The sequence below is a fragment of the Dasypus novemcinctus genome, chromosome 17, assembly GCF_030445035.2.
Source record: "Dasypus novemcinctus isolate mDasNov1 chromosome 17, mDasNov1.1.hap2, whole genome shotgun sequence".
Classification (NCBI taxonomy): Eukaryota; Metazoa; Chordata; class Mammalia; order Cingulata; family Dasypodidae; genus Dasypus; species Dasypus novemcinctus.
Window position 1 is genome coordinate 78,647,144 of NC_080689.1, and position 22,527 is coordinate 78,669,670.

Genomic DNA, 22,527 nt, shown 5'->3' on the forward strand with positions numbered 1-22,527 from the left:
TGGGAATGCTTATCAATTGAAAAAACTAACAATAACACATTTTAAATGCAAACTCCCTTTCAGGTGAAATTACATACGGCGGTAGAGTGACAGACACCTGGGATCAAAGATGCCTTCGTACAGTCTTGAAAAGATTTTTTTCTCCTGAAACATTAGTACCCAATTATAAATATTCTGAATCAGGTAAATGACTTTTGAATATTATGAAAAAGGCCTTTCCAAGGAAATCCTTGCCAGCCCCTCCCAGGAGCTTCTGTCTTCCCCACCTAGGCCCCATCTCTACCACATCTCCAGCTTGGCCACCTTCAAAGCTGGTTTGCTAGTAAGAGTATAAATACATACATTGTGCAGTAACTACTTTGAGTTTCCCTCTTAAAGTTGGTTGTATTCCATTCACATGTGCTTTCAAAGTTTTAATTTGTACATTTGGGATGCAATTAAACAAAGCTTCTGTTACAGCAGGTTGAGTGAGAAACAGGTCTGTGTACTGGTGATAATTAATTGTGGGTCAGAGAGCAGGTAGTGATGGTTCTTAAGTGTCGATCCCCTTGGAGAGGGCAATCTGATTAGTGCAGAGCGGGCTCCTACCACTGAGTTGTAAGAGAGTGTATAAGACTCAGAGTTAATAAGACTCTACTGTAATCTCTACAGTAAATTTAGTAACCCTAGATTTCAATGTTTTGCAGATGTAACTTTGGGTCCGGGGAACGAGGGCAGATAGTGGTCGTTTATCAAACAAATTAAATGCAAGTGCAGTCTCTTGCTCAAGCATAAATTCAGACACGGTAGACCTTTCAGCAGCACATCCCTAGATTCTCATAAGCTTGAAATATTCTGGAAGAGACATCCTGAACGGTCAGGAGGCCGACCAGAGAAGGTGATGAGACCAGATGGTCACAACAGAGAGGAGGCTGAGGAAGACAACCCCCTTTTCCCTGGGAGGCAGCTGAACACAGACCCCAGCAGAACCAGGCAGAAGGTGACCCGGCTGGTGGCACAGATCCTGTCTGTCTGAGACCTGTTCACCCTCTGTTTTTGCTAACAGGCATTTATTTTGCACCCGTGGCTGACAGCCTGCAAGAATTTAGGGACTATATTGAAAATCTGCCCTTGATAGATGACCCAGAAATATTTGGAATGCATGAGAATGCCAACCTTGTTTTCCAGGTATGTGGCCTTTCAACTGAAAATAAATATTCATATTTATATAAACTTGAAACTTCAGTAATCCCCTCACCAGCTCTGTAAGTTATGATATCCTTAAATAAACAAAGGTTTCACCTCAACTTCTGCATTTGCTTCCAGTTTAGCCTGTTCCCTCTGGTCCCTTCACAGAGTCCTAAGATCTCAAGCCTTTTTCCTATCACTGGTTCCACCTCCCAGCCTTCTGCTTCATCTGTCATCTACCTGCTCATACCCTACCACATCATGGGGATTGGATGACTCTCTAAACCCTAATTGGCCCAGGAGTAGGCCAGAACCCATTCCAGGTCAATGAGGGTCCTTTCCTGAGGTTTTTCTATATACAGTTACCCATCCACATCGCCACTTACTCCGTCGTGGTTTCGATACATCACAGGTCGGCATAAGAAATTAAATGGGAAATTTGGGGCGGGGGGAGGTTGCAGAAGCCATAGATGACAGGTGAAGGCCAGCAGATAACACAGAAAAAGTTGAGAATCTTGGACATGCATAAAATACATGTATAGTATTGTCTAATGTCACCTGTGGCCAAATACTTAGCCCAAGTTTTACAATAATATAAACACCCCATCAAAGAAAAAAAAATTCAGGCTCCTTCTCTGGTACAAAGGGAGGGCCAAAAAGATTACATACTGTGCCTCTAAGCCGGTGATATGGAAAGGGTAACTGTGGATGCTGCTCTGGCATCCCTGTCTAGGGCTCTGTGCATCTGAAGCTGTCCGTGGCCTTGTTTCAGACCGCCCCCCACCCCTCCACGTGGAAGACTAGGAAAGAGATTGGCAGGGCCATGCTCCCTCTCCTCCACTACAGGGAAGAACCAAAACAACCTAGAGAGAAACAGGAACAGAGCCCCGTTCATGCCTGAGACCATGCGACTCATGTTCCCTTCTTCCCAGCGATCGGGGCCAAGAGCTTCCTTTTCTTTGCTCTAGCTGGTTTAGATTAAATAACCCTGCTTCTTGCAATCAAAAGAGTCTTCATACAAAAGACAAATGATTCCTCCTTCAGCCCAGCAACCTCTTCTTACACAGATGCTTACTAAAAACTAGTAAGGGCATTTGGACCCAGGCACATCAGCTGGCACTGCAAGGACATTGGCCTCCAAAGAGGATGCTGTGTGTAATCAACGACCATCTGCATAACTGTCTACAGGCAAACAGTGATTTATTGGCTATCTTCTTATTAGAGGCTGAATCAAAGGAAAAGGAAAAACCAAGAGAAGCTGAGCAAATAGAATACACACACAAATACTGAAGGATAAAGAATAGGAAATCCCATCCAGAGGCCTCAAAGTCACCTTCTACAAATTAACTACTGCAGGAACCTGGAGGGAAAGTTATACAAATTTGGTATCTGAGATAAGTTATAAGAAGACCTAGTCTGTATAAAAGAAAAAGTCAAAATTTCAGAACAGGCTGACATGTTATTTCAGAGCTTCAGAACAGGCTGACAAAGGATGCCACAAGATGCATGAGAATGAAATATTCCAAGGAAACATACCATAACATGTAAAACATGCTTTGGAGGCTAAAGACCAGAACTGATGTATAGATTATCACGTATATGATATAGGGGGTAAACTTAATCAACTTGCCAGAATGGAGATAAAACGTCCAAAAAGAAAGAAAATGATGAAATATGATGATAGAGATGAAGGACAGTGCAAGGAGATTCAACGAAACAATAAGAAACAGAGGCAGTGATTTAAGAGAGTCTCGAATTACTTTTTGCTATGCCAAAAAGAAAATGACTGAAGCTGTGCTTTGGACAAATCCTGGAAAAAGTTTGGAACTACAGCATTTAGCCTACCTCTCGACTCCTACCTCCTGATCTACAGTAACAAAATTGCTCAACTCTCAGTGGCTTGCTCCCACAAAAGTTGTTTTGAATGATTGACAGATGGGCTTTGCTCCCCACTATCATTTAGGATCCAAACTGGCAGAAGTTCTATTATTATATTGTAGCTGCACAACCAGGACAAATGACCTCTTCATTTGCTGCCTCATGGGAAGAGAGAAACTAGAGAATTATGCGTAAGCTTTTCCCTGCCTCCACCCAGAAATTCCACCATCACTTCTGCTCACATATCACTGCATTAGTCTCCTAAGGCTGCCATAACAAAGTACTACTAACTGGGTGCCTTAAAACAACAGAAACATATTGTCTCACATTTCTGAAGGCCGGAAGTCTGAAATAAAGATGTTGACAGAACCAGGCTCCCTCTGAAGCCTGTAGGGGAGAATCTTTCCTCACCTCCTCTAGCTTCTGGTGTTTCTGGCCATCCTTGGCCTTCCTTGGCTTGTAGATACTTGCTCCAGTTACCTGCCTCCCTGTGTTTCTCTGTGTCTCTTCTCTTTTTATAAAGGCCCCAGTTATAATGGATTAGGGCTCACTACTCCACTATGACCTCATCTTGCAATGTCTCTTTTTGGGGAACACAATTCAACCCATAGCACCCACCCAACTGCAAGGGTGTGGGGAAGTGTAATCTTCCCTGTGCCATAAAGAAGAGAACCAGGGACTTGGACTTGGCCCAGTGGTTAGGGCATCCGTCTCCCACATGGGAGGTCCGTGGTTCAAACCCCGGGCCTGCTTGATCCGTGTGGAGCTGGCCCATGCGCAGCACTGATGCACACAGGGAGTGCCCTGCCACGCAGGGGTGCCCCTGTATAGGGGAGCTCCACGCATAGGGGAGCCCCACGCATAGGGGAGCCCCACACACAAGGAGTACACCCCATAAGGAGAGCCAGCCAGCGCGAAAGAAATTGCAGCCTGCCCAGGAATGGCGCCGCACACACGGAGAGCTGACACAACAAGATGACGCAACAAAAAGAGACACAGATTCTCATGCTGCTGACAACAGAAGCAGACAAAAGAAGAACAACACGCAGCAGAGAACAGATGACTGGGGGCAGGGGGCAGGGAGGAGGGAAGAGAAACAAATAAAAAATAAATCTTTAAAAAATAAAAATTTAAAAAAATAAAGTAAAATAAAGAAGAGAAGCAGGCTGGCCACACTAAATATTTCATAACTCACTTCATCCATCCAAGAAGTCAAGAACTAAAATGGAGAAGTCTTAATATTAAATGATTAGCACTGAACAGGGAAGCTAAACTGTTTAACTAGAACATTAAGTAAATAACTTCATATGTGTGTTCAGAGCCTGTATTAGGTTCTACAGAGAAACAGAACCAACAGAATATTTAAATATTAAGAAATTTGTTCTAGAAATTGGCTCACACAACTGTGGAGATAGCAAGTCCAAATTCCATAGGGCAGGCTGCTAGCTGGAAATGCTGCTAAAGGTTTCAATGAATTCTGCAGAAGAAGCTGGCTGAGGTAGAGATGGAATTCCTCCCTTCTGACAGATGAAAAAATCAGTTCTCTCTTTAAGACCTTCCACTGATGAGATGAGACCTTTCTCATTGTAAAATGCTGCTGAAGGTTTCAATGAATTCTGCAGAAGAAGCTGGCTGAAGTAGAGATGGAATTCCTCCCTTCTGACAGATGAAAAAATCAGTTCTCTCTTTAAGACCTTCCCCTGATGAGATGAGACCTTTCTCATTGTTGAAGACAGTCTCCTCAGTTGATTGTAGGTGTAATCAGCCATAGATGCAATCAACTGATTATTTAAATCCATGAAATACCCTCACAGTAACAATCAGGTCAGTATTTGATCAAACAACTGGATACTATCACCTGGCCAACTTGACACAGGAACTTAACCATGACAGAGCCTAACGAATATATCAAAAGTAACTTTTTTTTAACTGCCCTTCCCCCCCCCCTTGGCTTTTGGCGTGCTGTCTGCTCTCTGTGTCCATTCGCTGTGCGTTCTTCTGTGTATGCATTTATTTTTATTTATTCCTCCCCACCCACCCACCCACCCCATGGCTTACTTGCTGTCTACTCTCTGTGTCCATTTGCTGTGCACTCTTCTGCATTTTTGCTTGTCTCCCTTTTTGTTGCATAACCTTGCTGAGTTGACTCTCCACAGCGCTTGCAGGTTTGGGCGGCACTCCACGGCACTTGAGGGCCAGAAGCTCTCCACAGCGTGCGGGGGAACCTGCCTTCACAGTGAGGCCCCGGGATGCAACCCAGGGCCTTCCATATAGTAGATGGGAGTCCAACCAATTGAGCCACAGCCGTTTCCCTCAAAAGTAACTTTTGAAAGTGTGTCTCTCATGTGAAATATAATTTTAAAAATCAAATCTAAAATCAGGTAAGTGGATGACAAGTGCTGTGCCAAGACTGGAGTGGGTAGTTTGGGAGGCATTGTAGCACATGAGCATCTAGACAGGAATCACCAAAAAAATCACCCCCACAAGAAATGTGTGGGTGCCACATAGAGTAAACTTCTAAGAAATGAAAAAAAAAAGAAGAAAAAGTCACCAAAAATTTGAAAATATTTAACTGACATTGGAATAGGGAGGAATTTCTAAACATAAAAAGCAAGAGAAAAATAAAGTACATTTGAAAGGACCAATAGATTTGACTATATAAAAAGGATCGTAAGAAAACTAAAAGACACATGTCAAATATTTTTGAAGCAAAAATAAAAACAAAAAAAATATGCTTATTATGTAATTCTCCCTTAAAATCAACAATAAAAACACTAAAATAAAAAATGTGCAAAATTCATGACCAGTTTATAAAGAAGTAAAATAGATGACCAATGAGCATTACAAAAAACTGTAACTTTGCTAATCCTCAAAGAAGTACAAAACAAATGAGAAACCACTTTTTAGCTGTAAAATAGAAAGATTTTTTGAAACATTACTCTTAATTCTTACAACGGCACACAAAAGTATCCTCTGATTCACTAAGTTTGGAAGTATAAATTGATGCAGTATTTTTAAAAATCAATGCAATTGACAACCAGCAAGGTGGCGGCAGATTAAGGAGCTCCTAGATTCAGCTCCTGCTACAGGGCAGTTAGTAAACACCCAGAACTCTCTGGAGCTGCTGAAGCACCTGTTTGGGGACTCTCAGAGACCAGAAGAGCATCCTGCAACATCCATGAAGGAATGGAAGAAGACTGCCCATCTGCAGAGAAGATTTGTAAGTAGAGCCCTCCATGTCACGGAGGCTGGTGCCCATCCTCCACTGGGGGCACAAGCTGCCTTGAGAGCCATTCTGCGGCTGGAATTGGAAGCTCCACTTCCCAAAAACGGGGGAGGAAGAGACAGTTGTGCACCAACTTTAGCTACTGATTAGTCAGTTCAGCTGGCTAAAGTATAACCCTAAGAACAGCTAAAGTTTAAACCTGTCCAAGTCAGAGAGGGGCCAGTAGCCTCCATTTTGACTCCACCCCCAGCATGAGGGGAAGCTGGGCTGACCAAAAATCACAGTGATAGTAGAGACCTATTTCTTTTACCCATATCAGCCTGCAGCCCTAGCCTAGGCTTCAGCCCCACCCCTGGTATGGAGGAAGCTGGCAGGCCCTCTACCAGCCTATCTAGGTACCAGCAGGTACATTTGACTGGCACAGATGGAATAATTGGAAGTATACCAGGGCAGCTGCGGTCATCTTGAACCCGCACTGCATAGATTGCTGCCCACACCTACAGCTCCATCCCTGCCCCAGGCAGGGGAGAAAGAGGCATAAAGCTTCATTAGTCTTTCTGGGTGACTGCAGTCTAGACCTGCACAAATTGGATTATTTAACACAGATATGACTCTGCCTCTACCCCTGGCAAAGGAGAAATTTGGGAGACGCTTCGTCGGTCCCTGGGGCAATGAGGGCAGCTTGAGCCTCCACAGCTTATAGCACCAACTACATCCTTGGCTCCTACTGCACGACCAGCAAGGGAGAAAGGGCAGGAAGCCCTAAACTAAAGAGAAAAACTGCACCCAGAATATATATTCTGTAAGCCAGATGCCAAGACACCAACAAAAAAATTACAATCCACACCAAGAAAAAGGAAGATATGGTCCAATTAAAGGAACCAGATAAGCCTCCTGATGACATAAAGGAATTGAGAGAACTGATCATAGATGTTCAAACAAATCTCCTTGATGAATTCAATGAGATGCCTAAAGAGATTACGGATGTTAAAAAGACATTGGATAAATGCAAAGAAGAATTTGAAAGCATACATAGAAAAATAGCAGATCTTATGGAAATGAAAGGTGCAATAAATGAAATAAAAAATACACTGGAATTCTATAATAGCAGATTTGAGGAGACAGAAGAAAGGATTGGTGAGCTTGAAGAAATGGCCTCTGAAAGTGAACATACAAAGAACAAATGAAGAAAAGAATGGAAAAAATTGAGCAAGATCTCAGGGAACTAAATGACGGCAAGAGACATGAAAATATATGTGTCATTGGTGTCCCACAAAGAGAAGAGAGGGGAAAGAGGGCAGAAGGAATATTTGAAGAATTAATGGTAGAAAATTTCCCAACCCTATTGAAGGACATAGATATCCATGTCCAAGAAGCACAACATATTTCCATCTGAAAAAATCCAAATAGACCAACTCTAAGACACATACTAATCAGGATGTCAAATGCCAAAGACAAAGAGAGAATTCTGAGAACAGCAAGAGAAAAGCAATGCATAACATGTAAGGGATACTCAATAAGATTAAATGCTGATTTCTTGCCAGAAACCATGGAGGCAAGAAGACAATGGTATATTTAAGTTACTGCAAGAGAAAAATTTCCAGCCAAGAATCTTATATCCGGCAAGATTATCTTTCAAAAATGAGGATGAGTTTAGAATATTCACAGGTAAACAGAAACTGAGAGAATTTCTACTCAAGAGACTGGGTTATCAGGAAATACCAAAGGGTGTGATAGAGTCTGAAAAGAAAAGACAGGAGAGACAGGCCTGGAAAATGGTCTAGAAATGAAGATTATATCAATTAAAGTAACTAAAAGTGTCAAAAGAGTGGTGAAAATAAAATGGGAATTAGATGTGGCTCACATGCTTAGGCTTCCCCCTACCATATGGGAGGACCCAGGTTCGATCCCTGGGGCCTCCTCATTAAAAAAAAAAAGGCATGCCCACACAGCAAGCCAGTGCCAAAACATGGCAAGCCAAGTGCCCACATGGTAAGCTGAGTGCCCGCATGGCAAGTCACTGCCTGCACAAGTGAGTCACGCAGCAAGATAATGATGCAACAAAAGAGAGACAAAGGGAAGAATCAAAGCAAGGTGCATTACAAAATCAATTAAAAAAAAAAAAGTTAAACTCAGAAAAAATAAATAAATAAATAAATACATCTTTAAAGAATAAAAAAAAAAAACAAGGTGCAACAGAAACCAGGAACTGAGGTGGCACAAGTGACAGGAAACCCCTCTCCACATCGGAGGTACCCAGGATCAAATCTGGTGAATCCTAGAGGAGAAAAATGAGAAGAGAAGACAAAAAGAGAAATATATACAGAAGCTCACATAGCAAATGGACACAGCAAAAATATCAGGGTGGGGGGGAGGGGGAGGGAAAAATAAATAAAATAATTTAAGATAGATAAAACCCAAATATTCAGGAATAAACTAACAATGTAATGCATTAGTATTCAAAAAACTGCAACTCAATGTTAAAAGAAATCAAAAAAGGTCTAATAAGTGGAAGAACATTCCATGTTCACAGATTGAAAGACTAAATATCATTAAGATGTTAATTCTACTCAAACTGATATACAGATTCAACACAATCCCAATAAAAATTCTAACAGCATTTTTTTAATTGAAAACACGATTATCAAATTTATTTAGAAGAGTAAGGGGTCCTGAATAGCCAGAAACATCTTAAAAAGGAAAAGCAAAGTTGGAGGACTCTCATCTCCAGACTTTAAATCATATTACCTAGCTATAGTGGCAAAAACAGCATGGTACTGGCATATAGGCAGACACATAGACCAACGAAACTGAAACCAAATTGATGGTTCAGAAATAGACCCTCACATGTATGGTCAAGTGATTTTTGACAAGCCTGTCCAACCCACCCAGCTCGGGCAGAACAATCCATTCAACAAATGGTGCTGAGAGAAATCGATATCCATAGCCAAAAGAAGGAATGAGGACCCCTATCTCACATCTTATCCAAAAATTAACTCAAAACACATCAAAAATCTAAATATAAAAGCAAGAACCATAAAGTGTCTAGAAGAAAATGTAAGAAAATATCTTCGACAGGTGATGGTAAGTGGTGGATTCTTAAAGGAGATAAGAGGAGGACTGAGATGGATTACTGATGTTTAATGTATGCAGAAGTTTTAATTAGCTCTACTGTAAAAGTGTAAAAATGTATAGAGTGGATGATAACACATAGTGAATTACAGCTAGTTCATAAATGGAGATGTAACTAGGGATATAAATGCCAATTGAGAGAATTTTACAGAATAATCTAGGAATTGCATAGCACAGTAAACCCAGAGGTGGATGAGAATTGTGGTTGATGGTACAGATGCAAGAGTGTCCTTTGTTAGCCAGAGCAAATGTACATCACTATTGCAGGGTGGTGAGAATATAAAGAAGCATGGGAAAATTACAACTGGAGTGACCTATGGACTAAGATTAGCAGTAATAATGTAATAGTCTTGCATCTATGCAAAAGATGTACTGTGTTGATAATGGGGCAGTATGAGTAATGTGTGCCAAATGTACACTAAGGACATGGTAACAATTGGATGATAGTATCTTATAATCTGTAACAAATGTTCCACCACAGTGTGGTGTGTTGATAGAGGGGTGTTGTTTGGGAATTCTGCACATGTGCATGGTTATTTTGTAAGTTTACAACTTCTGTCATAAAAATATATTTAAAAAATAGTAATAGGGTGAGTTGGAAAAATACACCAAAGGTAAGATAAGGACTACAATTAGGAGCAATATTTTGACAATATTCTTTCATTATTTGTGATAAATGTCTCATGACAATACAAAGTGTTAGGACCCCTGTATGATGTTATGCATGTTTGCTTTGTAAGTTCACAACTTTTACTATACACTTATTGTTTATGTGTACTCATATATAAATGATAAAAAGATAATAATAATAGAGTGGGTTAGGGGAAAAGTACTTTGGTTAGTAGTAATATTTTGATGATGTTTTTTAATCATTAGTTGAAAATGTTTAAACAATGCAAGGTAATGATGGTAGGGTGAGGTATGAGAGTCCTGTATGATGCTATATATATTCGTTTTATAAGTTCACAACAATTACTATACACTTATTGTTTATATATGTTTATATATGAGTGATACACTTCAGTACATTTTTTTAAATCAATGCAATGTGCCATTTAAACATATTCTTTCTAGTAATCTAGCATTTAAATTTTTTCAAAGATAGAGGATTCATATAAGGACATTCTATTCCCAGAATTCATGAAGATCTAAATTGAAATGTCCAAAAAATAGATAAACGATTGTTTTAGTTTGCCTAAGTCTGCCAATGCAAAATACCAGAAATGGACTGGCTTTTATAGTGTGAATTTATTAGGGTAAATGCTTACAGTTCTGAGGCTGTGCAAATGTCCAAATCAAGGTATCATCAGAGATTCTGTCTCACCAAAGTCGTCTGCTGATGACCCTGGTCTCCTGCCACTTGACAAGGCAAAATGGCATCTGGTTTCTGCGTTATCCTTCTGGCTCACTTGTTCCCAAGCTCAGCTGTGGGCAATCAGGCATATGGCTCATCTCTCCCTGGAATCAGCTTGGGGCTGCTCTGCTGATTCCAGCCTGCGGCCTTTCTCTAACCTCTTGGGGTTTCTCTGTCCTTCTGCAACTATAGGTAATCCTAGAGTCCTCTCTCACATGGCAGGGTAAAATGGTGGCTCTGCTCATCTCACCTCCATTTATATAGCATTCCATGGTAAGGATTAGGATCCACCCTGGACTCCACAAATCTAATCAAAGGCCTTTAACTAAAGTGATCTAATCAAAAGTGATTTAATCTAAAGGTCCCTTAACTGATTCTAACCAAAAGGACCCACATACAATAGGCTTATGCATACAGAAATGGGTTAGCTTAAGAACATTATTTTCTGAGATCAAGCCAGACCAACTACTTTAATTATGGCACATTTATACTGTGGAATTTCACATGAGGTTTTTCAGTGGAATGGGAAAATGTTCATGGTATTGGAATATAAAATTGAAAATGAAGAAATATTACATAAAATGTATGAGCCCAATTTTATAAACTATATACACATATATGTAGAAAATGCCCAAGTGAGGATAGATCAAAATTTTATAAATAATCATCTCTGGACAGCAGGATTATGAGTATTTTTCTTCATATGTTTTTTTGTTTTCTAAACTTTCAATAATGTCATATTTTAATTGGGAAAAAATGTTATTTAGAAGTGACTGTGGCTCAATCGATTGGGCTCCCATTTACCATATAGGAGGCCCTGGGTTTGCGTGCCAGGGCCTCCTTGTGAAGGCAAGCTGGCCCACACCCATGGAGAGCTGGCACAGCAAGATGATGCAACAAAGGGAGACAAGCAGATACAGAAGAATGCACAGCGAATGGACACAGAGAGCAGACAGCAACAAGCCGCAAGTGGGGGGAATAAATTATTTTTTTAAATGTTATTTAAAGAAAAGTATGCCCAAAAACTGTGTTCTCATAATTTCTTCCACACTTTCATAACTGCCTTTTAAATTATTAGCTAAAGGTTTTAAAATATAACACTGACAATGGTGTACTGTGCATTTATAATGTGCATATTTTACCAATTACAGAAACAAATTTTAAAATTTTCCTTATTCTTGAGAACTGCCTTCGTTCCTGTAAGTAAAATTATGTGTGCTGAAAGTTATATTTTAAGAATTTGAGTCTTCACTGTTCTGTTTCTTATCATCATTATAGTATAAAGAGACCAACACTTTAATCAACACCATACTTGAGGTTCAGCCAAGATCGTCTTCTGGTGGCGAGGGAAAAAGCAATGATGAAATTGTCCAAGAATTAGTTGCTTCTGTCCAGACAAGAGTTCCAGGTAATAAATAATTCCTGCCATCAAATCATGGAATTTTTTAGGAATAAACTCAGAGGCAGCTGAGCGATACAACAGAGTCCAAACCTGGCTTATTACATAGAGACTTTTCTCCACCCATTCATCATAGTTTGCCAGAGCTGCTATGACAAACACTACACAATGGGTCAACTTAAACACCAATTTACTGACTTGCCGTTTTAGAGGCCAGAAGTCCCCCCACCAAGTCTTCAGTAAAACCATGCTTCCTCTCTGAAGTCTGTAGCATTCTGGTGATAGCTCTCTCTCCCTCTCCTGTCTGGCTTCTATTTCTGGCTGCTTCATCTTCTGTTTCTTCCTGTGACTTTCTCTGAGTTCTGGGTCTCTGTGCCCAAACTTTTCTCTCTCAAGGTCCTCTGAAAGCCTATTCACAAATGACTTCACCTTAACATCTTCAAAGATACAATTCACAATGTGTTCTACGCCCATAGGAACGTGGATTAAGATTTGAATATGTCTTTTGGGTGGGAGGGTTGGGCATGATTCACCCCCCAACACCACTGAATTCTGACATGGAGCTCTCCATGTGTAGACTTGGAGACATCAGCACTTCAGCACCTAATTACAAGAAGCAAGTAGCAAGTGGCTACCTAGCCCAATGTAACATTAACCAGACTGTTTTCTAAGCTTCCATTGGCTTCATTATTCTTTTGTCTCTAAACCTGTGCTCTCCAAGACAGTAGCTACTAGCCACATATGCCTACTTAAATTTAAATTTAATAAAATTTGAAATTCAGTTCCTCAGTTGCCCTAGCCACATTTCAATTGCAACTATATTGGACAGCACAGATACAGAACATTATCATCATCGTAAAAAGTTCTCCTGGGAAGCGCTGCTCTAAATTCCATTCCAATTTCTTTTCTTTTTTTTTTTCTCCATTCAGGAGAAATAGCTAATTTATTTCACCTTGTTTTCTGGTGATTTAAGGAATCTTCCTGAATGATCATTAGAGATCCACTTTCACACTCCTCTGCAGAGTTTGGAAGTCATCTTAAGAAAAGGAAAACCAAGGCAGAAGAGGCCAGTGACTGAGTCTGCCATGACTCTTCAGGCACCCAGAAGAAAGAGAGCAGGGTGACCTCAGAACCCAGTTATCTGCCTCCCAGGAGCAGGCCTCTAAACAATGACTGCTCAAGTAGAAGGGTCTGTTGATGTTGAGGTGAACTGGTTGGCTCTTTCAGAAAGCAATGTTGTAACAGCAAACATGAGGTGGAGGGCTGGGTGAAGCAGGGACGGATAGATAGATGGCTAGAGGGAGAGAAAGTGCTTGCTTCATAGCGCCCCACTGATACCTGGGTTTCTCTCTCCAAGCATCCCAAAACTTATTCTTTTACGTGAAATGATAAGTGAGGTCATCTGCTGAGAGTGAGTGGTAAGGATGCAACTGCTCCTGAGGTGAATGGAGGAAGGAGAAGACCAAGGACATACAGCCACAGCACTCTGGGCCCTGGAGAGATTGGACTAACCCACACTGCTGTGTGATTTTTCTTCAGCAGCCCAGATGTGAGTGGCTAAGAAGAAATCTGATGTGCTTATTTCAGAGCCATTCATTGATTCTTACTTGACTCAGATATGCAAGGAAACAGTTTCTCTGTTTTTATAGCACTATGGTTCTTCACCAATCCCCTTGCTGGATTGTAGGGGGAAAGAAGAGCCAAATTTTCCACCAGTTTGAACCTTGGGCCTATTTAATTATTCAGTCAGTCCCTTCGAGGAATGCTCAGAATCGTGGGATAAATGCCAAGTCTCTCATCGCTCAGACTCCTGCCTCCACCTCCTCCTTCCCTAGTACGATGTAGGTAGTCAGGGAAGACCATGGCTTACATACCGGCCTGGCAGAGGGGACAATTAAGGGGCCCAGGGCTGTGTCCACTGGCCCCTCTGGACTCAGAGAAATCCCTTGGTTTGTCCTGAAGTCTGCAAGACTCTGCTTCCCATTCAGCCCAGCCTCAGCGTGCTATTCTGTGCCCTCCTCAGAGCCTCCTCATCGACAATGTGGAAATCCCACTCAAACTCACAGATACTGCTGGGTCACACTGACCATCTTTACCATCTGTTGAACGCTTACAAGGTGGCAAGACCTCCCACCTCAGCTTCTTCCCTCTCAACCCATCCTTCATCCTCCACACAGCCACCCAGGGCTGAAAAGGGGCAGTCTTCTTTTTACTTTGTCAAGTTCACAGTCCCCTTCTGAGTTAGCACAGCCAGCCTCTAGAGTATCTTACAAAAGCCTGTCCCAGGGTCCTATACCACAAAGCTCAGATTGGCAGAGATGACAAAAGACGCATGGGGAACATGCTTTATGGTGAGAAAGAAAATGCATTGGTTTAATGTTTGTAAATATATATATATCTATATCCCTCATACATATGAATTCAAGCCTGATTCTATGATTACTCAAGTGAATCAACAAAGAGTTCTAAATTTGAACCCTGTATATATGTGGCTTCAATAATGGAAGAAGTGAATTTTTAAAACATTAACATAATCATGTTATGAAGTTAAAAATAAGTGATGACTTATCTGAGAAATCAGCTATGTGTGTTTCAGAACGATTAGAAATGGAAGGTGCTTCCGAGAGCCTTTTCACCAAGGATCATCAAGGACGCCTTAACTCCTTGACCACGGTTCTTGGACAGGAGGTGGACCGGTTTAACAATCTGCTGAAGCTCATGCATGTAAGAGAGCTCACCTCCATCATTGCTTTTGGGTTGCAAAGCTTTGTAGAGAGTGGTATAATAATATGCTGTGCTTAGAATGTTCCATTCCCGGGAAACGGACTTTGGCCCAGCGGTTAGGGCGTCCGTCTACCATATGGGAGGTCCGCGGTTCAAACCCCGGGCCTCCTTGACCCGTGTGGAGCTGGCCATGCGCAGTGCTGATGCGCGCAAGGAGTGCCGTGCCACGCAAGGGTGTCCCCCGCGTGGGGGAGCCCCACGCGCAAGGAGTGCGCCCGTGAGGAGAGCCGCCCAGCGTGAAAAGAAAGAGCAGCCTGCCCAGGAATGGCGCCGCCCACACTTCCCGTGCCGCTGACGACAACAGAAGCGGACAAAGAAACAAGACGCAGCAAACAGACACCAAGAACAGACAACCAGGGGAGGGGGGGGAATTAAATAAATAAATAAATCTTTAAAAAAAAAAAAAAAAAAAGAATGTTCCATTCCCATCACTTAAGCATTTCCATTCGGATACACTCACATCTCTTCTGACTTAACTTACCTGAAATTGAATCTATCCTCCTTTAATGGGTCTGTATTCTCTACTTTTAATAATGGCCTAGTGAATGTGTAACCATACAAATCTTATATCCTCATCATCCTAAATTATACCCTTAAAATTATTATTGACTCAATAGAAATTTGATCAGACTTAAGCACAAGATGGAGATTCCATACTTGCTCCTGATGTCCAGATTGCGTTTAATAACAGTTGTTAAGAAAATACAAAACCAGGAATTGGACATGGCTCAATTGATAGAGCATCCATCTACCATACAGAGGGTACAAGGTTCGCTCCCCGTGTGTTGAGCTGGCCCACACACAGTGCTGCCGCATGCAAGGAGTGCTGTGCCACGCAGGGGCACCCCTGCATGAGGGTGCCACACAAGCAAGGTGTGTGCCCCTCAAGGAGAGCTGCCCACGTGAAAAAAGCACCACCCGCCCAGGAGTGACACCGCACACATGGAGAGGTGATGCAGCAAGATGACGCAACAAAAAAGAGACGCAGTTTCCCAGTGCCGTCTGACAACGCAAGCAGACAGAGAAGAACGCACAGCGAATGGACATGGAGAGCAGACAACAGGGGAAGGGGAGAGAAATAAATAAAACCTTTAAAAAAAAAAAAACAGAGTTTCTCAAAGCAAAGGTCACAAAACACATCTGTTAGAGTCCCTCTGGTGCATATTCAAAATATGGAGTCCCTGATCACACTCCAGACCTACTGAATCAGAATTCTTTGAGGTGGAGCCTGAAATATGAATTTTTAAACAAACTCCCCAGATGATTTTGACGCAACTAAAGTTTCAGAACAAATGTTTGATCCTTTGGCTTAGATTCAGGGATACTTTCTCTCTAGCTTTCCTTGCATTTAGAATGCTGGGTAAAGGGCTTCCTAGTTTCAATATGCGTAATTTTGGTAAGGGAAAAATGAAGACTATTCAAGACCAAATACTGAGCATTAACTGGAAAAGTTTTACTTTTTACTCTCTGCTAAGCCTCAGAGATAAGATTGGGGGAAGAGAACTGTGGTAGAAGATCTTTTCAAGTCAATGACCATCTCTGTTCTGTATTAGGAAAACAGCGTCTCCAAGGGTTGCTGCTTGGCTGGCAATACCTAGGCTTGTCGGTTGGCTGGTCGCTGGTCGACTGAGTATGTGAAGTCCCCACCTTAGTACTTTGGCATCTAGTCAGGTACGAACCAGAATCAGCAGGTCGCCAAGTCAGGGCCATCGCAGTCTATGTGGAATGACTCAGAGTGCAGTTTAGCCTCCTAACTATCCTTGTTTAAGTGTTTTGGGGGTTGGCTAGAGCATAGACTCATCTCCAGTCCTCAGTCCGACTTCCAAGAGCTCCCCTGCCACAGTTCTCCCTCCAGACCCAACCACCACAAGCATTGTCCCTCTTTTTTGTTGGTCTCTTCTATTCCCCCTGCCCACCTTCCACTTCAGACCTCACGTGAAGTAACCAGAATTACCTTCTAATTAGTCTCTTTCAAGCATCCTCATCCTTACTGATTTAAAAGAGAAAAGTTTTGATCATGACTCCCTCCACCCCACCCAATTATATTAGGCCACCCTATTTATCCATTCCATTTTCACTTTTTTATCATCCTTGTATCCCAGCTTCTACCTCAATTACTGCAAATAGAGGAGCTCAGTAAATATTTGTTAAATGAATGAAGTTAACCAGCACCTACTCTGCACCCATCCCTGTTCAAGCACTGAAAATGCCTGGGTGAACAAGGTAGGCAGGGGCCTCACCTCAGGGAGCTGACAGTCTTTAGATGAAGACAGATGAGAAACAAGTATATTTACAAGTAAGCAAGATAGTTTTAGCCCACTAAAAGTGCTGCAAAAAAAAAAAAAAAAGAAAAGAAAAGAAAAGAGAAAGAAACAGGGTAATGTAAAAGAGGAGTTGCAGGGACAGTTTAAAAATTATACACCTTAATCAAGTGGGATTTATCCTTGCTATGCAAGGGTGGTTCAACACAAGAAAATCGATTAATGCAACACACCACATTAAAGGAATGAAGGGCAAAAAACTCATGATCATCTCAATTGATGCAATAAAAAGATATTTAACAAAATCTCCAGCACCCCTTCATGATAAAAACGCTTAGAACACTAGGAATAGAAGGAAATTTTCTCAACATGATAAAGGACATATATGAAAAACCCACAGCTAACTACTAAACAGTGAAAAACTTAAAGCTTTCCCTCTAAGATCAGGAATAAGACAAGGATGCCCACTGTCACCACTGTTAGTCAACCTTGTACTGGAAGTTTTTGCCAGAGCAATTAAGCAAGGAAGAGAAATAAAAAGCATCCAAGTTGGAAAGGAGGAAGTAAAACTTTAGGAAGAACTAAATCTACTTGCAGATTTAGAAAAATCTAAGCAAAGCTACTGGCACTAATAATTCAGGAAAGTGGCGAGGTACAAGGTCAACACACAAAAATTAGTAGTGTTTCTATGCACTAGCAAATAATTATTTGAAGAATAAATCAAGAAAGAAATTCTATTTACAATAGTAGCTAAAAGAACCAGATACCTAGGAAAAAATCTAAGGGTGTAAAGGACTTATATGCAGAAAAATACAAAACATTGCTAAAAAAAAAATCAAAACATTTTGTGTTCATGGATTGAAAGACTAAATATTGCTCATATGTCAGTTCTATTCAAACTAATTTCCAGTTTCAACACAGTCCCAATCAAAATTCTACTTCCTTTCTTTGCAAAAATGGAAAAGCCAGTCATCAAATTTATATGGAAGGCTAATGGGTACCAAATAGCCAAAAACCATCTTGAAAAAGAGAATAATTTGTATTAATCAATTCACACTTTCTGATTTTAAAATATTATAAAGCTACAGTAATCAAAACAGCATGGTACTGGCACAAAGACAGATGTATAGACCAATGGAATTGAGCTGAGAATTCACAAACCTACCTTCATATCTGTAGCCAATTGATTTTTGGCAAGGGTGCCAAATTCACTCACAGGGGAAGGAATAGTCTCTTCAACAAATTTTGCTGGGAAAACTACATATCCATATGCAAAAGAATGACCTGGCCCCCTACCTCACACTATTTACAAAAATTGACTCAGGGTGGCTCAAAGATCTAAATATTAGGACCAAAACTATTAAATTCCTAGATGAAAATGAAAGGAAGCATCTTTAGCACCTTCTGTTAGGAGATGATTTCTTAGACTTTATACCAAAAACACAAGCAACAAAAGAAAAAACAGATAAATGGGACTTCATCAAAATTAAACACTTTTGAGTATCAAAGGACTTCATCAAGAAAATTTTTTTAAAAACCTATAGAATGGGAGAGTATATATGAAAACCACATTTGTGATAGAGGTTTAATATCCATAATATATAAAGAGATCCTACAACTCAACAATAAAAAGACAACTCAATTAAAAATGGGCAAAAGACTTGAATAGACATTTCTCCAAAGAAGAAATGCAAATGATCAAAAGGCACATGAAAAGATGCTCAATATTATTAACCATCAGAAAAATGCAAAAAACCACAATGAGATACCATTTCATACCCACTAGAATGACTACTAATTTGAAAAATGGAAAATTACAAGTGTTGGAGCAGATGTGGAGAAATAGGCACACTCACTCATTGCCATATATGGACATCACGCTCATAAACACTCGTGGAACCTACAGGGGCCACAATCAGTCCATATGCTCTTTCTTTGCCCTTGTCCAAGGGGCAACATTACCCTGTATTTCTCATGGTGGCTGCCAGCCCTTTATCTCCCAATACTACTGCCTGCCTCTGTCTTGCAGTGGGGGAGAGGAGGATCTTAAGGAAATGTTTCCTGTACAAGGAGACCTTCTGGTACCAGCTGGAAACTTGGTCTCCTCTAAAACTCCTGGGGCTGCAGGCACCCTCCAAGCAGGGATGACCAGTGGCATGAGGTGGTCTCTGTCCCCTCCCTATCTCCCCGTGATTCCCAAGTCACTAACCATCAGGCCCGTTTTCCCTTGGACATGGAGAACTGGACAGTGGCAAGGAGGGCTAGGAGCCATTTCTCTACGCTTCAGGGACGTTTCCCCTGCTTTCCTTCTTTCCACTGCATTAGACTGTGAACCGCCCCCAGCCCAAGGCTTACACACTGCGGGCACATGTGGTAAAAATGCGTGGAAGATTGGGGGGCCCACAGCCAGTATGAGAGAAGGTGGAACCCAGCCAACTCCCTTCAGCCTGAGGCAGCCCCACCTGCCACTTGACCCTTACAGCTGTGAAAGGCACCGCCTTGTTGTTCTTTCAGACTTCTCTACAAATGCTCGACAAAGCCATTGCCGGAATTGTGGTGATGTCTGAAGAAATGGAAAAGGTGTATCAGAGCTTCCTCAACAACCAGGTTCCCTCTCTGTGGTCCAACACGGCCTACCCGTCCCTGAAGCCGCTGGGGTCCTGGGTGAAAGACCTCATTCTGAGGACTGCGTTCATTGACGTAAGGCAATTCACTTCTCCAGGGTATGCTGAATCTCAGGCCCTCAGGAAACCATAGCTGACTGAAGTACCAGTAACCTTTGAGGGATCATCTGATCCCAGAGAAACAACACTTCAAGAAAGCAATCACTTTGAAAGTCTTCTCCTGACTGTAACATAGTTTGGCCTGAGCCCTTATCCCCACATTCCATTTTATTCCAGGCCATCCGTGGGGTTTCAGATCTAATTTGTGGGGCAGCAGAAGCCTTGCAGATGTAACCTTGTTGCCATCTCCCTCTTCCGTGTCCCCTGAAGTAACAGCATTGTGTTTGCATTCAGGCTGGTGGGCCGGGGAGGGGGACAGGACCGGCAGTCAGAATGGGGCTGGCGACACCTCGGGAGGGGGTCAGATTCTATGACTGCTGCAGATGACCGAGCTGCCTCAGAAACAGTGCCTCAGGGAGTGCCATTTTTCCTTCAGTTATGGCTCAAAAGAGGACAGCCTAAATCCTACTGGATCTCCGGTTTCTTCTTTCCTCAAGGATTTCTAACAGGTACCAGGGCTTGCCCTAGACAAATCCCACGGGAAAGGTCACACTTCATCACAGGAGGGGCTTCAAGGAGCTGGGGAGATGGCGCGGCTGCTGGCGGCCTGCTGCCGGCCGCGGCTGAGAAGGCAGCCCTCCCGGGAAGCCCTGCTCTCCCTCACTCGCCGAGCGTGAGGTGGCGTGAACAGCAGGCGCTCCCCAGCCGCCTCATCCCTGCCCCCTCAGGTTACAAAACGTGGGCCCTGCTGCCTCAGAGCACACACCCTGGCCCCGGCATCGCCCCCCGAGGACACGGCCTGCTCTGGCCCCAGCTCCGAGTGCTTCCTCGGGGAAGGCGGCCGAGGCTCTCGTTCAGCAGCCCTAGTAGACAGCCCTGTGTGACAAGCTGGGCGTGACCCTGAGGTCAGGGAGGCTGGGCTCTCGCTCCCTTGGTCCGGCGTCCTGCCTTCGCCTTGCCCCCCGCCGGCTCCTCACCCCAGGACACCCGCTCACTGGCTTTGCCCCTCCACAGTCGCACTTGGCCTGTCTACCTTGGCTCCTTCCCTCCCAACATGACCCGCAGACCTCCTGCCTCTTCTGGACTAACTCAGACTGAGACTCTGAGGAAGGCCCCTCTGGTGCCAGCGCAGCCTGGGTGGGGCGGCTGGGCAGGGGCTGCTGCCCTGTCACCTCCCGTTAACCAACCCACACCGCGGCGCACTCAGGCCTTACAGTGGCGTTTGGAGGACTCGGCTTTCTGGATTTTGTATTTACAGGAACGCTTCAAAATCATGCTCGGAAATACAACCAGCCGATAGATGAGCTGAGCTTCAAGTACAACGTGCTGCCTACATATCGGGATCAAGCCGCGGTGATAGAAGTGGCCAAAACAGTGCCGTTTGGGCATGAACTGCCCATGGACGTGGAGGTACCACCCCGAGCGTGGTTACAGCAAAGCAGCCAGTCTCCCTTGGTCCCCACCCATCTGCTTGCCGGGGGGCGAGGGGCAGGAGGGGCCTCACACCCCCAAGACAAGCTCCCTAATTAGCAAAAGCAGACAAGGTGGGGCTGACCCCGTACCTGTGGCTTAAACCTGTGGAATACTATAAGACCCTACGCCTCTTCGCTGGCTGTCGCTTTAAATGGCAGTTTTTTAAAAAGGACATTGATTTCAGTATCAAAACTTTTTTCAAAATATTTTTTCAAGTAAGAGAAAATATTCTGAGAGGCGGATGCCTCTTTATTTGGGGGCCCTGTTGAACAGGGAGAGTGTCCCTGGCCTACTGTGGAATTAGAAGGATGGAGGACGGCACACAAGAGCCACCAGCAGCGCTCGCCCAGGGCTCCAGGAAGCGGGCTCTACCTGCCGCGCAGGCTGGCTCTGATGACAGTGCCCAGTGACAGCCGGACCCCGCCCCACGCCCGGTCCTCGCCGTCTGGGGTCATGTGCGAGCACCGCCACGGGGTTAGAACCTCCGCCCTGCCTGGCTGGCCGCCTGGCTCCAGGTCCATCCCCCGGCCAGGTGGCCGCTGTTGAAGCACAGCCACCCTCCTGCCAGCGGGTTGAGACAGCAAGGGCGCGTTGAGACCGTGCTTCTGCGGGGCGAGGCCCGCTTGCCCGCTGGCGGCTCCACGCAGTTGAGGCAGCACCCTCCCCTGGGTGGGCACCGTGCCGGGGCACGCGGCTCAGCAGGCCGACGGCCCCTCCACACGGCTGGGGAAGCCGCGAGCAGGCGCGCCTGTAGCCTCTGCTCGGCCCCAGCCTGCACAAGCGTGGGGGGCAGCCCTGAAACAGGAAGGCCCCCCCACACCCACACCCAAGAGACAGAACGTTCAGGACCTCAGAAAGCCCGGCCCAGACAAGTGCTGACCAGCCCTTTATTCGCTGTAAACGCCACGACCTGGTGTGCACACTGCTTGGTCGTCTGCCTGCAGCTATGAGGCCCCAAAACCCAAACATCTGGGGCCCCAGAACCACTGGCTCAGTTCAACTCGTGTTGGAGGGAGAAAGCCACTGTGTCCACAGTTTACAGCTGAACCTCTGAAAACCCAGTCCAGGGTCTATGCCAAAGAGGACCCGTTTCTAGTTTCCTCAGAGCAGAAATAGTACTCAGTTAATAT

General features: G+C 43.5%; 1 protein-coding gene across 1 annotated transcript in view; it reads left to right on the forward strand.

Moving 5' to 3' along the window:
* Positions 1 to 22,527, forward strand: part of DNAH6 (dynein axonemal heavy chain 6) — a 320,342-nt gene that overhangs the window by 291,692 nt on the left and 6,123 nt on the right. The window contains exons 69-75 of the mRNA XM_058278997.2: positions 64 to 183; positions 1,046 to 1,167; positions 12,036 to 12,165; positions 14,753 to 14,880; positions 19,716 to 19,901; positions 20,361 to 20,433; positions 21,183 to 21,334. Coding sequence (XP_058134980.1) covers positions 64 to 183; positions 1,046 to 1,167; positions 12,036 to 12,165; positions 14,753 to 14,880; positions 19,716 to 19,901; positions 20,361 to 20,433; positions 21,183 to 21,334 — 911 coding nt within the window. The remainder of the gene's footprint in view (positions 1 to 63; positions 184 to 1,045; positions 1,168 to 12,035; positions 12,166 to 14,752; positions 14,881 to 19,715; positions 19,902 to 20,360; positions 20,434 to 21,182; positions 21,335 to 22,527) is intronic.